We start from the raw sequence: 17,254 nt of genomic DNA, 5'->3' as shown, positions 1-17,254 counted from the left end.
TAAAAGATCAAGAAAATCAGAGCTTTTACAAATACAAGGAAACGCAAGGAAAAACCAAAACATACACAGGGCTGCCAATTCTTATTTAAAAGAGTGCCAAACATTTAAGCACCCCCAGAGTTTTAGTATCAACTTCATTAACAGTGGGTCAATAATAGGTCAATTTTATAGAGGGAAATTAGCATCTAGTATGACCCTATCTTTTTTTTCCCCATTAACCATTTTGACATGAAAGGACTCAATTCAGGCAAATTTCAGAACCAAACCAATAACTCTCACATTCAAATTTAGAAAAAGAAAAGCAGTCTCCAAAATTTACCTTTTGAACTTGGCTAACATGGGGCAGACACACAGCAAGTACAGGGTTTTGGGAGATACTTTCCTCTCCAAATGCCAGCAGGAATAATATCTATTCCCCAACAAAGAAATGCTTTAAAGAGTCCTGAGGTGCTTCCTGTCTGTGTGCTCAATATTCCCTGGTCATTGTGAAAGTTCAAGCACAGATTCAAGAACCTCAGCAGTTTGGGACAATGAAATGGGAAGGAATGGAGGAGGAGCAAAGAGCAGAGCATCAAAGTATATACAACTGCACCTGAAAAGAATCCAGGCAATCGGAGAGACACAGTGGACATGGAATTGACTGGATGTTTAGATACCCATTACTGGACAGACAGTAGGGACTCCAAATATATTCATCCACTGATTTAAATGGCCAGGATAGGAACCCAACCATCTAGACCACATTAATCTACAATGTTAAACGTTTTATTAGGGAGACTAGCAAATCATTAGAGGCACATGATTTACCCTCAAACAATGTGACCTTATATGTAGAGGACTTTTCTCTCAAAAAATATACTACCAATGTGTTCCCTGGGCATTTTTCAATCCTTTACAAATGAAACCCATTTAACAAATGAAACCCATATACCATTAAGGTTATGCGCCAGTTCATTTGTGCTAGATTCTCTATTGTCTGGATTCTTCCACAGCTTAGTTATGTAGTAAATTTTGTACACAATATTTGGTTTTGCTTTTCACTAGTCCTTGAAATACTACTCTAGAAGCAAATATCTAGGTCAATTATTCAAAAAAGAATAAAACCTCATCAGAGAAGTTAATATCCTACTTTCATTGTATATTATTCCTTTTAGATGTTTAAATCTTGACACGTCAACTTGATTATATGTAATTTCAATCAATAAGCTTTTATTGCATTTACTATGTGCTGGGCACTGAGAAAGCAAATATAAAAAATGAAACAGAAATATATATTTATATTCTAAGACAATATGAACATATAGAGAAAACATACATACAGTATTAATACAAAATAAATACAAAGCAATAGCAGTAAGGGGTAGGGGCAGGCAGGAAAGAATCCTTGAAAGTAAACAATATTATACTTCTTTACGTTGATCTTTACTGCCCTGCATATAGCAGTTGCTTGAGTATTTGGTTATATTTTAAATCTAAACATTATCTCGAACTCAAGATGAGGATCTCCATTCCAAGAGAACCACCACCCAACTTGGAAAAGGTTTCAACTCCAATCTTAAATGTGAATTTCTATGTTGAACACACTCTCAAAGTCTGCTTATCTTTGAAAGTCTTTTTATACCAGATTACATTTTATATGAAGCACATCATTTGGCTCTCTATAAATATGAACACAAGCACCAGTCAGAGGCAAATCTGTGACAGGGTTTTACAATTTTAAAAAGTAATAGAACCAATCAAATAGAATTTGAAGCCATAATAATACACATGCTATATTTGATCAAGGATGTTACAATATTAATTAAAATCTATCAACTGATATCGATTAATTAATGGGGCAGCTCGGTGGCACAGTAGATACACCGCCAGACCTGGAGTCAAGAGACCTTAGTTTAAATGCAGCCTCAGACCCCTCCTAGCTGTGTGACCCTGGGCAAGTCATTTAAATCTGTCTGCCTCAGTTTCCTTATATCCATAAAAGGAGCTAGAGAAAGAAATGGCAAATATTCCAGTGTCCTTGCCAAGAGAACCTTAAATATGGTCACAGAGAGTTGGATACAACTGAACAACAATTAATTAAAGAACCAAAAATGATAGAAAAGCTGATCCCTCAACACCAGCCTGCCAATCTTCCATTCTACTGCTCTCTAAGAAAGTTTGCTCAATGAGAAATTCAAAGTCAAAAAATCAATTTTAACATGATTAGTGATCAGAAACTGAGTTCTGGCTGATGGAGTCATAGAGTTTAGCTCTCCTGGTCTTTTAATAACAGATGTGATTCACAATATTAGAAAAGTACAGCTCTGGCTCCTGGAAAAGAAATCCTGCCCTAGAATATAGCATAAGTTTGTTAAGGGTGGAGGTGATTTAATTCACGTCTTTCTATCTCTCTGCACCTAGTAATGTATTTGGTAGATAATAAATGCTTGTGGTTAAAGTCTATGATCTCATATTTTTGACAAGTTCGCATGGCCAGAAAGGATATTGTAAAGTAAAAACAATCTTATTTTTAAAAGTGCAGTACCCCCTTATTATGTCCTAAATACTGGGGTCAAAGACCTGGACTAAAATATTTTTTCCTTATGTCTGACCCATTGTTATTCACATTTATTTTTTAGAGAATTACTGCCCAGAACAAAACTTTCAGCCTGTTTGAGTTTAGACAATGGCAAATAATCAAAGAACAATAAATATGAATCCCAGCACAGTCTCAAATATCTTAATGTAAAATAAGCAACAGTCTTATGAAGACTAGAAAGGGATTTTCTGTGAAGAGCAAAAAACCTTTGGACTATCTTCAGCACCAAACTAAGCTAATATGGTAATCCTCAAAACTGTACAATGCTCTGTAAATTAATTCACTGATTTGTGGGCAAAAATTCTCCTTTAAGATAAATTTCTGCCAATAAGCCTAATGTCAATGGCTGAACGTTCCAGCATTCTTTCTCTTTTTATTTTAACATAAACTACAAATATAAGGGTATGATATTCCTTTTACAAATTCAAATAGGAGGAAAATAAAATTCACAATGCTACTAGATCTTTTTTCATGGGAAATACAAATACTTGATTATTTGTTACTATATCCTATATCTGTGTTTGTAAACACAACTTCCTTTATCTTCTTTGGTTTCAGCATTTACCATGTTTTATAGAACTTTGAGGATTCAATATTAAAATTCTTCTGTAGATGCCACTTAAATTCAAGTGTAATATGTAAAAAAAAAAAAAAAATCTCCTACGGTCAATTTGACAGATTTGCTTTTCTTCATTTCCAGATTCCTAAAAATATGGAATGCCTATGTGTACTACCAGAAAGCCAGAAAAAATGTTTAACACAGCCCTCTGTTAAGATAACTAAGAACGCTTCAAGTGAGCAACTCAGGGAGCCAACCTACAATGTCTGCAAACATAAAGCTCAAAGCAAAAATACATGAAATCTATACTTACATGGTTGCAATCTGATGAAATTTCATTGTCAGGCTAGAAGAGAAAGAGGAAAGAAAAAAACGTTAATATAAAACATTGTCGAAATCAGTGTAAAGATAAAAATCCACATATTCCAACTATGCTTTTAAAAATATGTTTCTCAATGCAGGAAACAACATCTGCACTTAGAAAACTCAAGACTGGTGAGTAAGGGAAACGACCCAAAAGGAATGGATACCACAAGCCACGCCCAGAGATGGCAGATTGTGAGGGAGGTAGACAAACTACAGAACTGCTTCAGAGATGAGGGTAGGTTTCCTTGCACAAACTTTTCAGAACTGAAAGATGGTTCAGGCAAAATACAAATGTACTCATTTAAAGCTAACTCTCATCATATGAAAATCCATATATTTTTTTAAAAAGATAGCAAGATTCAGTGAATTTAAAATGTTATCTGGTTTAGAAAATTTTCCATCTGTAGACAACTTCACGAATATACCCATTTAATAAAAACAAAATATACCCAAATCACATTTGGAATTAGTTTTTTTCAGAAACTATATGATTTGACAAAGTTTAAAGAGCTGGGTGTTATCTGAAATGGGATTGAAATAAATATACTTTAAATTAAATTATTCACAATTTTAAGAGAACTTAAATGCAATAATTCACTGTTCCAATTCCCTTTGGGGTTTCCATAGTAATTCAATATGAATACTAATAGAATTCATCAAAATAAATACTAGCAGGCTTTAGTTAAGATATCAGGATCAAATATAGACACACCATGTCCTAAGAAATATCATAACTTCAGGCTGTGAAAAGCCAAATATTACTCTGAAAATTAAAAAAAAAAAAATCCCATTAGAGTAAGGAAGCAGCTTAGAAGACATGGAAAGAATGGAACGATTTGGCCAAAGTAATGTGAAGTAAGGTAAGCAGAACCAGGAAAACAATATATTCAATCATTACAATAAACCAATCAACAACTTGTTAATAAGTACCTACTATTTGGGAGACAACAAATTCATATTTAAATATACAGAATAGAGAATAAACAAAATCACTAAATTCAAAGTTGATTCGGAGGAAAGAAACTTGCTGTTGGGGAGAGCATGAAAATTGTCCTTGAGCTGCATCCCAAAGGAAAAGTGTGCCTCTGTGAGGCTGAGGAAAGGAGGGAGAGGTCCAGGAAGACTAGTGAAAAGGCAAGAGATAGAGATGGAGAGAAAGCCAGTTTGGCTAGAACACAGTGGGAGAGGGGGAGGTGGGAGATGAGAAGAGCCATGTTCAATACAGTGAGAAGGCCATCGAAGGCCAGAGTGTTTCTATTTCATTCTAGAGGGAGGCAATAGGAAACCACTAGGATTGCCTAGTGTGGGGCAGGGATAAAGCTGTTATAACAATGGAAAAGGGAGACAACAACAAATGAAAATGAAAATGAAATGTCAGGAAATCATATGACCAACAAGGTTGGCCCTAAAGAAGTGATATTAATTAAAACCAAAAGATATCAATAAAAATTTATTTCAAAAACATTGGTAGTGGGCTGAATATGTAATGAGTTCAAGTTACAAAGATATGGTCAAGACTGTGAACTTGGGGAAATGATAAAAAGTGGCAGCCTCAACAGAAAAAATAATAATAGCTGGCATTTACATACAATTTAAGGTTGCAAAGTACTTAACATGTTATCTCATTTATTCCTCACAACACCCATAAGGTAGGTGCCATTATTATCATCCTCATTTTGCAGATGAGAAAAACTGAGGCAGAGACTTGAGAGGATCACATGACTTGTTGAATCATTTCAGTCGTGTCCAAATTCCAATGACCCCAACTTGAGGTTTTCTTGGCAAAGATACTAGAGTAGTTTGCCACTTTCTCCTCTAACTCATTTTACAGATAAGGAAACTGAGGCAAACAGGGTTAAGTGATTTGCTCAGGGTCACACAGCTAGCAACTGTCTGAGGCTGGATTTCAACTCAGATCCTCCTGACTCCAGGGCCAATGCTCTACCCACTGTGCCGCTGTGCCGATTAACCAGCGTCACATAACTAGTAACTGTCTAAAATCAGATCTGAACTAAGATCTTCCTGACTCCAAGTCCAACACTCTGTATTAAGCCTACACAACTTGTGGCCCGCTAAAGGATCCCCTCTACGTACAAAAGCTGTTTTTCTCTACATTTTTTCAAGCAGTGCCAGAAATCCTTTGGTGTGCCACAAGCTGCCCATGGGCCACAAGTTGTGCAGGCCTGCTCCATACGTCACTTCATCAGACTGCCTAATAATAAACCAGCATTTATATAGAATGTTAAAGTTTATAAAATGCTACATTATTTCATTTGCTCCTCATAGTAAGTCCAACACTCTAGCTTCTAAGATACCTAGCTGCCAAAAGAGAGGTGGATTTGGGAGGCACAGAGGGAATTCATTCTGCTCTGGACAAGTAGACTGAAGTATATATGGGCCATCGAGTTTGAAATGACGAATAAGCAGTGGGAATTATGTAAACTGGAACTATGGAAGGAGATGAGAGAGACAGAAATTTGGGAGTCATCTGCACCGAAATGATCATTAAAAACCGTAGGAAATGATGAGGTTTCCATCAACTAAAGAATGTAAGAAAAGAAGAGAAGCAGGCCCAGGAAAGCCCTTAATGGTCACCTGTAATTAATCATAAGATATGGCTAAATCTCAGAAAGGTTGTAGAAGAATCAAGAGCAGTCACAAAAACCCAAAGGAGGTGATCATATGTTAACAAGGCAAAATAGAGGAACTGGAATTTTAACCAAGAGGCTATAGAGACTAAGATGTAGATGGACACTGCCATCACTGGAATCTGTGGGGCTGGTATTAAAATTGTCTAAGGAAGAAAACATCACAAGGGTATCTGATTCAGATATAAGTCAGACTAGAAGGCCCATGAGGTCCCTTCCAACTCAGATTCTTAGATGTTGTCAAGTTTGAAGGATCATCAGGTTAGCTGATTTAGTAAGAAGCGTAGACATCTTAGCACCAAAATACCCAAACTTGGTGCTGGTACGGAGTTCTCACTTCCAGCTTGCCACGTTTGTCAGAGATTTTGTTTAAGTCACTTTATCAGACAGATTATTTCTTATTCCACAGTAATAGAATTGGTGGTAAATATGGATTATTTCTGAGCTTAGAATGCAAAGAGAGGCAAGTGAAACCCAAATACTAAGAGAAACACTGCCCTTAGTTTATGTTCACTTCTCCTTCCTTTCTTAAACAGTGATGAAATTTGTGCCCTTAAGTGACCAGGAATCTATGAATATTTACTAAGTGACTCTGTGCAGTGAGGAGGGTGGAGAGTGCAGCTAGGAAGATGGTGGGAAAACTAACCAGCAGTTCTTCCAATTCATGAGGTGATGGGGTCTTACACCAATGTGGTCAGGTTGTGTGAGTGGCGAGAAGGGGATCTAGCAAAGAAACGTTGTGAAGGTAGAAATAACAACACTTAGCAAAAAACTGGATATGTGGAATGAGTAAGAGTGGGGAGTTGTAAGGAATTCAGTAGCCTCCCAAACTAACAGAATAAGCCAAAGGGGAGTCTGGAACTCCTTTATCAACCAATTTTCCAAGTGTGTCTTTCTAATATGAACCAGCATCAGGCCCTGAACCTTGATTTACATCCTAGATCCAGATTCCCACTTCTCCCCCCAATGCCTGGTCTTCCTTAATACAGTCCAAAACCCCAGAAAAGCCTTTTGCACTTCACAAGTTTGGGTTGCCTAATTGTACTCAGGACTTGAGAGACCCTGCCTTGTGTCCACCCTCTCTAGCCACTCCATCGTCATTCCCTCATACCGCATTCCCTTCAATAAATTTAGAAGAAAATGATAGAAACAAGTCAGTAGAGAGGTGAGGGTTGGATAAAAAGATCTGGGAATCATCTGGAGAGAGAGTATAACTAAATACAAAAAAATTTATTAAATCACCAAACAAAACAGTGTAGAGAGAGAAGAGGCTGGGCCAAGAAAGGAAGCTTAAGGAATACCCTTGCTTAAGTAGGGGACGTTGAAGGTCTGGCAGAGGAGAAGGGATCAGAGAAATAGAAAAAGAGAGAACAATGTCATGAAAACCTTGAGAGGCCAGAATGTTCAAAAGAAGGTGACCAACGATGTCCAAAGCTGCAGAGAGATCAAGAAGGATGAGGATACAGAAAAGGCCACTCTAAAACCAGTACCAAACAATCTTCATTTATAATATAATTTAAGATCTGCAAGTGCTATTCCTACTTTATTTCTACTTTTCCCATCATTTACCTTGTGCTTCTAGTTCTACATGAATTTTATTATCTAGCTCTATAAATTACTCATTTGGTAGCTTTATATAACACTAAATTAATTTACAAAGTTTAATATACAGACATAGCCCAAACATTAACAATGGAGTCCCTGCAACTATTTAAGTAATATTTTAATTTTTTTAAGTGTTTTATAATTGTGCTTCTGTAAGTATTGAGCACGTCTTAGAGGAGTAAGTTACATGTTATGCATTTTGATGTTGTTATAAAGTGAATTTCCTTTTCTATAATTTTCTTCCCAATTTTATTACGCTATACAGAAATGCTGGTGATCTGAGAGCATTATTTTGATTTCTGTGGCTTAATTAGTATTATCTCAGCATGGCTGAGTAGAAGTTCTAGAGTTTGAGTCAGGAGAGTCCTGGGTTTCAATCTCACCTCCAACATTTATTATGTGCCCATAAGTAAGTCACAATTTCTTTAAACCTCAGTTTTCTGATTTGTAGAGCAGGGGTAATGTCAACCTCAAAGTGCTATAGTAAAGAACAAATGAGGCATATTGTGTAAAGTCCTTTACAAGGCATAAAGGTCAACTATTATTATTCCCTCAAGTATAAAATAAGAGAGCTAAACTCTCCATGCCTTCTTGTCCAGACAGTTTAAGATTCAATAAAATCTAGAAAGACATAAATCAATTTTTAGAAATGTATTTATTAAAGTTACTTTGTTTCAAGGCACTTTGAAAAAGCTCACTGTTTGCAGTTCATGACTATGGTTCCCTACCCCCTCATCTTAACGATTTCATATAGGCTAGAGACAAAGAAGATGTTTTAGAATGAAATAACTGAAAAGGACTCTAAATGCTCTCAATCAAACCAACCATTCAATCAGCTAAGGAGAACAGACTGTGATTTCCCTAAGGTAAATGGGCTAATGGATCTGGAAGGAGAGTTTGAAGGTTTTGCCTAAGTAGTCCAAAAATCTTCCCAAGTTCTACTGTTATTTGTTTGTGGTATCTACAATACCTACTATTCCAGAATCAATAAGCAAAGTTCAGCAATCCTGCTTGGTGACCCCCTAAACTCCTTAAAAATAAGTGACATTAAAGTAAATTAGATGATAACAGGGATAAGCTAACCACAAATTTTTAAATGTATGAAGCTATATTGTGCTTTAAAAAATTCAAAGACTGTGACAGTGAATTTCTAAACACAAATATAAAGCTGACATAATAAACAAGTATTAGTAATGTGAATCCTCCTACTCCTGGGAGTTTATACATTAGGAGTACAGTATGCTCTCGTTGAAATAATTAAGTAATTTCTTAACTCCAAAGAGATAAGAAAAAGAAACAGCAAATAAAGTATGAGACAATTGATAAAAATATAACCTTTTTATCCCAACAAAACTCCTCTTACTTCCCCATCAGCAAGTCAAAACAGACCATCAGTCCTCAAAACTGAAATCCTCCTACTGATTTATTTTGACTCCATCATGGATTATTTCTGTTGTTTGCTCTCAGAGACCACACTTTAACTAGAAGCAACTGTGAGACTGTTCCCCTTGCTCAAAGGAAGGAAAGAAGGAAGGAAGAAAGGGAGGATTAATCATTAATGAGAGGGAACATAGGAACACAATTCTATAGTTTAAAGGGACGTCATCTAATGCCACTTAATCCAACCCATTTTATAGTTGAAGAAACTGAGGGCCAGGGACCTAGTGACCTAGCACTTTGAAGTCAGAGATCCAGGTTCAAGTTCTGACACTTTCTCTGGGCTTCAGTGTCTTCATCTATAAAACTGGAGGGCTAAAGCAGGTAACCTCCAAGGTTCCCTGCAAACTCTAACTCTATGATCTTGTGACATTATGATGTACCAGAGATGGCACCTCTTCTGTTTCCAGAGTGAGCGTTCCTTAGATTGTACCACACTGCCTCCTAACATCATAAATGTAATCTTAGCAAAAATTTGGATATGTGGAATGAGTAAGAGTGGGGAGCTGTAAGGAATTCAGTAGCCTCCCAACTAACAGAATAATTTGATAATTGCAAGTGTGCTTATCCCAGAAATGCTCCAATTCACTAAACGTTACTTCTGTATGATTCTTTAGCCTTAGGCTCACATACCTGGCATCCCAAGCATGGGGAAGGAGGGAGAAAGGGAACGGAGATGAAGCTGATTTTTTTCCCCCAACTTTCTTGCCTAGATAAAGAAATTCTAGTCTGTTCATCCTAAGGTATTTAAGGCCTAACGTGCTTTCAGGTGGCTCCTTCCTTTGGAGATCAGATCACCTTGCACTGCACTTTTGTATAAGGTGTTACAGTTTCTCAATGCTCTTCACCTACAAGAATCGAACACAGTACAAGTTATTTAGAGAGGGATGAGCAGCAGAAAGGCACTGCTTCTGGTTGAGAGAGGATATTCATACCAGCAGAGCCTACAGGGTGTGCAGGAGAAAACAAAACAGGTTTCCCCACAACATTACTTAGAATCAATGGCTGGAAGAAGACCAAGGCTCAATCATTTCTCACCTTTACTTATGTAAGAGTAAAAAATTAACCAACAAGATTCTCATCTTCACAGCCCCTGTGCCTGGCACACAGTAGGTATTGAGTAAATTCTTGTTGAATCAAACTAAAAACTCATGACATGAACCTAGGAAGAAGAGGTTAGTTAGTTCTGATGAAATGAGCTAGTTTTCTTTGCTATCCCACTCGTTGTTTCACAATTTAAATAACACCCATATTGGGGAAATACAGCATATTACAGCCCAAATAAAAATACTGACAATTAGTATAATTTATCATTCTATGTACATGGCATAAAGAATCAAATATCAAAATTAGCTATTCTAATAAAATAGTGTAATGGCAAGCGAAGTAGGATCTTTTGCTGTTTTTATTTTAGACAATCAAGTGCCTCTGAGAGTCTTTAATTAGAAACAGTGTAATATAAATATGCATATAAATACAGTTTTAACCAATCAGACATGAGCAACTGGGCTCTAACCAATCAAACACATGTGCTCTAGCCAATCAGATGCTGAGTAGAACTGTATATAAAGACAGCCAGAGCTGAGAGCAGACATGATGAAAGCCAGCTTCGAGAAGAGAGCAGAGAGGAAGAACTCTGAGAGCCGGGAGGTAGCCCTGTCTGTTAGTCTCAATAAGTGAATTGAGATGATGATGCTGGTGCTGTGTGTCAATACTGCTGTTGCCCTGCCCAGAGGCAGAACTTGAAGAGTGGAGCAGTCCCCAAGAAACTTGGGAGCAGGAGCAGAGAGCTGCTTACGTGTGAATCCAGGCAAGAGTCAGGAGTGGTCAGCCCACAGAGAAAGAGTCATGGTACTTGGAAGTCAACCTTGAGTTAAGAAGAAAGGAATTTACTTGGACATGATATTGATGAATAAGATTATTCTTAGGGTGATCTAGGGGTAGATGGTGTGGTACTTTGGAAAAGGACTTTACTTGAATATTTGATAATGACTGAATGATATGTTTTACTTAAGGATGTTGCTATGAATGTCATGCTTTACTTTGCTGAACAATATTTAGTTTGTTACTGAATAGAGTTCATTATACTATGTGACCAGACCCTTGAAATCATTCACAGCAGAAATTCTCAGGTGTGCTACTGTGATTGGCATTACAAATAGGCAGCATGACCTCAGGTAAAAATCTAGAGCTGGCCTCAGAGGCGAGGCTTGGTTTTCAGTCTTGTTTCTAATACTAACCACTGAAAGTCACTTTTGTACAAGAAGTCACGTTAGCCTCTGAGCATCAGTTTGCTCATCTGAAAAAATGGGGATAACACCTGTACAACTCCTCTTAGAGAAGCTATAAGCCTCGAACAGGACTGTATAGAAATGTCAGTTATTATATAGTGGGACAAGTTATCAGATTGATTACCTGATAATGAGACAATAAGTTATATTAAGATTTAAAGAACGTAGGCGGGACATAACAAGGCAAAGAGCTGCTCATTTGCGGGGTCAGAGCCAGAGACGCTGGCTACTGTGTAGGCCTAGACGCTCTCCTTCCTCACCTGTTTCTCCAATTTCTTAACTTTCTTTAGCTCCCACCTCAAGGGCCACTTCCTACATATGATATGGCTTTTTCTAAACTGTCCCCTCCCTATCTACCTTCCTACACGGAATATCATTTTGGATTCTGTTGTTCAGAAGGTTTTCAGTCGTGTTCAACTCACCATAACTTCCTTTGGGGTTTTTTTGCCTGACCACTGGAATCATTTCCCTCTCCAGGTCATTTTGCAGATGAAGAAACCAAGGCAAATGTGGTTTACCCAGGGTCACACAGCCAGTAAGTAGACCAAGACTGGATTTTAACTCAGCGCAGTGCTCTGTCCACTATACCACCTAGAAGCCTCATTTTGGGCTTATTTTTAATTTTTATAATTCTAATGCCTAGTACAGTGACTGATTAAAAGGTATTTAACAACTCCCTGCTGAATTCAAGTAATGTGGTTACCTGAAAACTGGTGCATTTTCACCAATATATTTGATGGAATTATCAAAAAGGCCTAAAAATAAATCTAAAAAATTTTTTTCTGAACTGTGAGAATGTTGCTACTAATTGCAAATATACCATAATTTATAATGGAAAGTGCATTTTCACACTAAGAGAATTGGTCATTACGCATGCCCACTCATTATATGTTAGCTGAGGAGTCAGCATGACATAGTGAATAGGGTGCTAATCCATTTTAAATCAGAAGATGTATTTGTATTCTAACTAGGATACATTAAATATGTGCCCATGTATGAGTCAGACTTGTTGGAAGGAAGGCCCTTTTGTACACCTTAAAGTACAGGGTAACTTGTAACTGAGTAGTGTTTGGGGGTTTTTTGGGGGGGGGGGGTGGGATTGTTTTTGGAGGCAGCATGGTTAAGTTAAAAAAAATAGGGAAAGCTAGGTGCAACAGCAGATGGAGCATGGTGATTGGAGTCAGTAAGACTCATCTTCCTTGTCTCCCTGTGTGACTCTGGGAAAGTCTTACTTAACTCTGTGTGTCTCAATTTCCTCATCTGTAAAAGGAACTGGAGAAGAAAATGGCAAAACCACTCCAGTTATCTCTGCCAAAAAAACTACAAATGTGGTCACAAAGATTTCGACACAACTGAACAACAGCAATGGTTTTGTTTTTGAAGACAGCATGGTTAAACAAAACAACACAACAAAACATCGAATCTGGAGAGAGAAGACGTGGGATAAAAGAAATCACGTAACTTCTCCCAGCCTCAGAGAGGTGAATGCTATGGCTGTACTCTGCCTAGGCTTTAGCAACTTTTGTTAATGTATTTCATATTATCCTTGGAAAGAAGCTGGAAGGATGTGAAACAAGCAGTCATACAATGGATTGTGATGGATTAAGAGCTGGTTTTATGGCTAGACTCAAAGAAAAGATGCTCTTAAGTCAATGTTAATATAGCTGAAGAGCTCTAGAGCACTGTATTCAATGCTTTACTTAATGCTTGCTGACTGACCAAAGAAACTAGGGGATCTGTGCTTGAACAGCACTGCCATCAAACACACGGGTGATACAAAGCTGGGAAGGACAACTAACGGAATGATGACAGCCAGGACCCAAAAGAAGCTTGACACACTAAAAAATGGGGCTGAATCTACTAAGATGAAATTCAATCAGGGCACATTTGGACACCCAAAGTTCAGCTTTACAAGTACAAGATGGGGGAAGGCATTATTAGACAGCAGAGGATCTGAAAAAAATCTCCAGGTCTCAGTAGACTAAATAATTGATATTAATTAGCACTGTGTTGTGGCCTGTGTTGGGATCCATTAAGCTTCCAAGAAGAGGGAAGTGATAGTTTCTCTACTCTACCCTTATCAGACTCCTTGTGACATACTGTTGAGATTTGAGCACCATAGTCTAAAAAGGACACTGATCAACAACAAAGTGCCCAAAGCAGGACAATTAAAAAAACAAACCCCAACAATGGGGAGTGAGGAAGTGTTGCTGCCATTAGAACAGCTACAGATATTTCAAAGGCAATTACCACCACAATGTCTAATGTGTATGGAACCCACATTCAGCCACAGCCCTGACCACAAAAAATGGGAGATTAGGATGACTTTACTCCAGCTCAATCAGGTGGGCAGGCATGAGCCTTCTTGGCATATGCAAAATATCTTGAGTTTGAAATTACTCAACAAAAGAATATTCTCAGGAAAGGACAGAGTTAAAAATAACTCTTTCAGTAAATCATCTTAGCACAGGTAAGTACAGGTGTATTTCTTTATAGAAAGAATCAATTTATTGCCCATTCTGACTCAAGTGCCATATTTGAATTTAAATTCCCAATATTGTGTAAAGACTGAAAGGTCTGACAAGTCTTAGTTTTGCCTATCTATATGCTTCACAAAGTCCCAAGATTCCTGGCAAACCAAATAGTTCAGCTGCAGGCATGCTAAATAAACAGGTCCAGGATTTTGTTGTCCTAAGATCAAGATTCTACATTTCACTTGGGAAAGGTTTTTTGCCCACAGATGGCAACCAATATATTCCTACAACTAGATTAGACAAAAGCCAACTAACTTTGAGAAGGCATATCTTGGATGTCACCAATCCTGGCTATAATGCCAAGATCAATGACTTATTAAGACAGTTAAAAGACAGGCACAGGGATCCATGCAATCTTGCATTGCCAGCAAACATAAGGTAATGAATGTAAAAGGAATCCAGGCTTTGAAAGAAGTGAAGTAAAGGTTCTACATATTTAGTTACTATACTTCCAAAATTTAACTTCGCTATTATTTTTACTTATAAAGTTTTAAAATACTACAAATTACAGAAGTATTTGAAAAATGTCACCAACTTAATTGTTTTGAATTGAGAGGTAATAAGGAATCTAATGTCAGTTGACATTTACGTTAAGGGTAAAAGTTCAATTACCACATCCACTTAACTGACAAAATACTAAAGTCATGCTAGCTTTATCAGCTAAGAACATCTCCAGTAATCAAAGGCACTAGACTAACGTTAGCTCTGGCATGATGGAGTATATGTATAGCAGTGTGAGTGTATCTTTATGGTCTGCAAAACATCTTAAAAACTATCTCATTTGATCTTTATAAAACTCCTGGTGAGATAATTATTACTACAGGTATTATCATCCCCATTCTATAAAAGCTAAAGAAACTGAGAAACAGAAAGTTTAAATTACCTGCATGTGGTCATATAACTAATAAGTATTTAAGCTGGTGGTATTTGAACCAGGGTCTTCCTGATTACAAATCCAAAAGAAACAAGATTTGATTTAAGGCTTCTGAATATTTAGTCTATACCTAAAATAGTTAAGAGATGGAAGGAAGACTACTATTTGAAAGCCAGTATTGCTTTTAATTAAGACAAGTCACTCAAAAGGAATGCCACAAACATCCTAAATGATTGTCTAAAGAAATAGAAAGAATCATTTCAAACCACAGCATTTCCATGTGCATCCTTAGCTTGTATCCCACCTAAATTTCCTAAACTCCTATGCTAAATAAAGTCCACCACAGCAGTGGAATAAGAATGATTTTTTCAGCAGGAGGTAGAAGACCACAGTTGTTTTGTGTTGATGAGGGAAATAAGCTGTTAATTCAAAGCTACTGTTTTCAGCTTCAAAAAAGAAAGAAGGAAAATTGGGAACACATCCAGAAAATTAATTTTAGATTGTTCTGCTAAAGACCTAAGTTTTCAATGCCAAAAAATCTGAGATTTTAACACCTAGATTGTGTTCTCTATTTTCACAAATATACATACATGTACACACAAAACATAGAGATACATAAGATCTTGAAAACAAACTCTAATGCATTTACATGGAAATAATCTTTGCATATCCCAATATCAGTGCTAACGGGAACCATAAAAACTTTACCTTAGGGAATCACCATTTAGAAGGTGCTGAACCCTGTTATCCCTTTGGCAGCAGAGAAACCAGCCTCTCTTGGCTTGGCTCCCAGTCATTTTTATCTTCAAAGTCTTCTCAGAAATAAGAATATTAAAAATGAAAGGGCCAATGAAATAAATTCTCTGATTAGTAAGAAAACCCCCAAATCTAACAGCATTTGTCCTTTTAAGATAGTCTGGCTGTTTTGAGTTTCAGTAAATGTTCAAGATAGGAAACTTTTGCCTTCATCCCTTTTCTATTTAGCAGAATGTATGGATTAGAAGTTCCCTGTTACAGCTAACATTTCAGCAATCTCTCCTAACTTACTTTATTTCCTTTACTCATACACATATGTTCTTCCAAGGCACTTTTGATTTTATCCTCAAAGTCTATAACATGAATCAAAACATAAAGACTGAAGGGCAAAAAATAATTTAGTCAATATATTAAAACACATTCTTGGAATTACTGATCCTCTCAGAAGACCATCCTAATGTGGAAAAAAAGACCAAAGATCATCATCACAGAAAGGCATTTTCAGGGTTACCTCGTATGATCACCACCATTCATTTAAATCCAACTCTCTGGAAGAAGCTACTCCACCTTGAAATCAGTCATACAAATGTCATTTAAAAACAAAAAAAGAACCCTAAATAAACAACAGTAGACAAAAGTTTGAAAAGACTACCAACTAAAATTAGTCACCCTATCTGATCAACTTCATTTTGAAGCCATCCTCAGAAATATTCTTTTCAGATTTGTTTCATTGATGCTTTTTTTTGCCTTTTCTTATTTTGTTTGTATTACTATCACTTCTTCCTCCACAAACCTAGTCCTCCTAGCCAGTCACAACCAAGTTTATTCAAACAAAACAAATTCACACAATAATATTGTATTAAATTTATGCATCATAATTTGTTCAGCCATTACCTAACAACGTTGTTTCCAATTCATTCCTGTAAAGTGCTGTTATAGGTAGTTTTGTACATATGGCTCTTTTCTTAAAACGAAAATAGTCTCTTTGGGGAATATACTTAATAGTGGTTTTGCTGGGACAGTATGCACAGTTTAATGACTTTCCAGGTATAGCTCCAAATTACTCTCTAAACTGGATTACTTCACAGCTCCTCCAAGAGTGAAGTAGTAAGTCCATTCTCCCACAGTCCCTCCAATATTTTATTATTCCCTTTTGTCATCTTTGCTAATGGGAAGAATGTGAAAAGGAACCCCAGAGTTGTAATAATTTGAATTCCTACTGTAATTAAAGGTTTAAAGAATACTTTCATATGGCTGTTGATAGTCTGACTTTCTTATTTTAAGATCACTTCTATCAAATCCCCATAAAAATCTTGGGTATCAGATCTTTTTCAGGGAAATGTGTGTGTAAAGATTTTCCCCAGTTTACTGTTTCTCTTCTAACTCTAAATTAACATTGTTTATACAGAAATTTCTCAATTTCATAGAATCAGAATTGTCTATAATAAGCTTCTTTACCCCTTCTTTAGTCAAGCATTCCTCAATCACTCATACAATGTGAAGGTACTATCATTATGATTCTCTGAAGAATCCATTCTGGGCTTTCCTCTCTAAGTAGTCTGCCACTGTTGTTTAGGGTCTGCCTTCAGACTCCTCCTTTATTTGG

The 17,254-nt window shown here is 36.9% G+C and overlaps 1 protein-coding gene across 2 annotated transcripts in view; it reads right to left on the bottom strand.

The window, feature by feature from the left end:
- Window positions 1-17,254, bottom strand: part of GLG1 (golgi glycoprotein 1) — a 143,129-nt gene that overhangs the window by 67,429 nt on the left and 58,446 nt on the right. For both annotated transcript variants that reach the window (XM_072636556.1, XM_072636557.1), the window contains exon 2: window positions 3,451-3,483. In XM_072636556.1, coding sequence (XP_072492657.1) covers window positions 3,451-3,483 — 33 coding nt within the window. The remainder of the gene's footprint in view (window positions 1-3,450; window positions 3,484-17,254) is intronic.

Source organism: Notamacropus eugenii, chromosome 1 (genome assembly GCF_028372415.1).
Source record: "Notamacropus eugenii isolate mMacEug1 chromosome 1, mMacEug1.pri_v2, whole genome shotgun sequence".
NCBI lineage: Eukaryota > Metazoa > Chordata > Mammalia > Diprotodontia > Macropodidae > Notamacropus > Notamacropus eugenii.
Note: the sequence above shows the minus strand (reverse complement) of the source record. Positions and strands in the feature narration are given on the sequence as shown.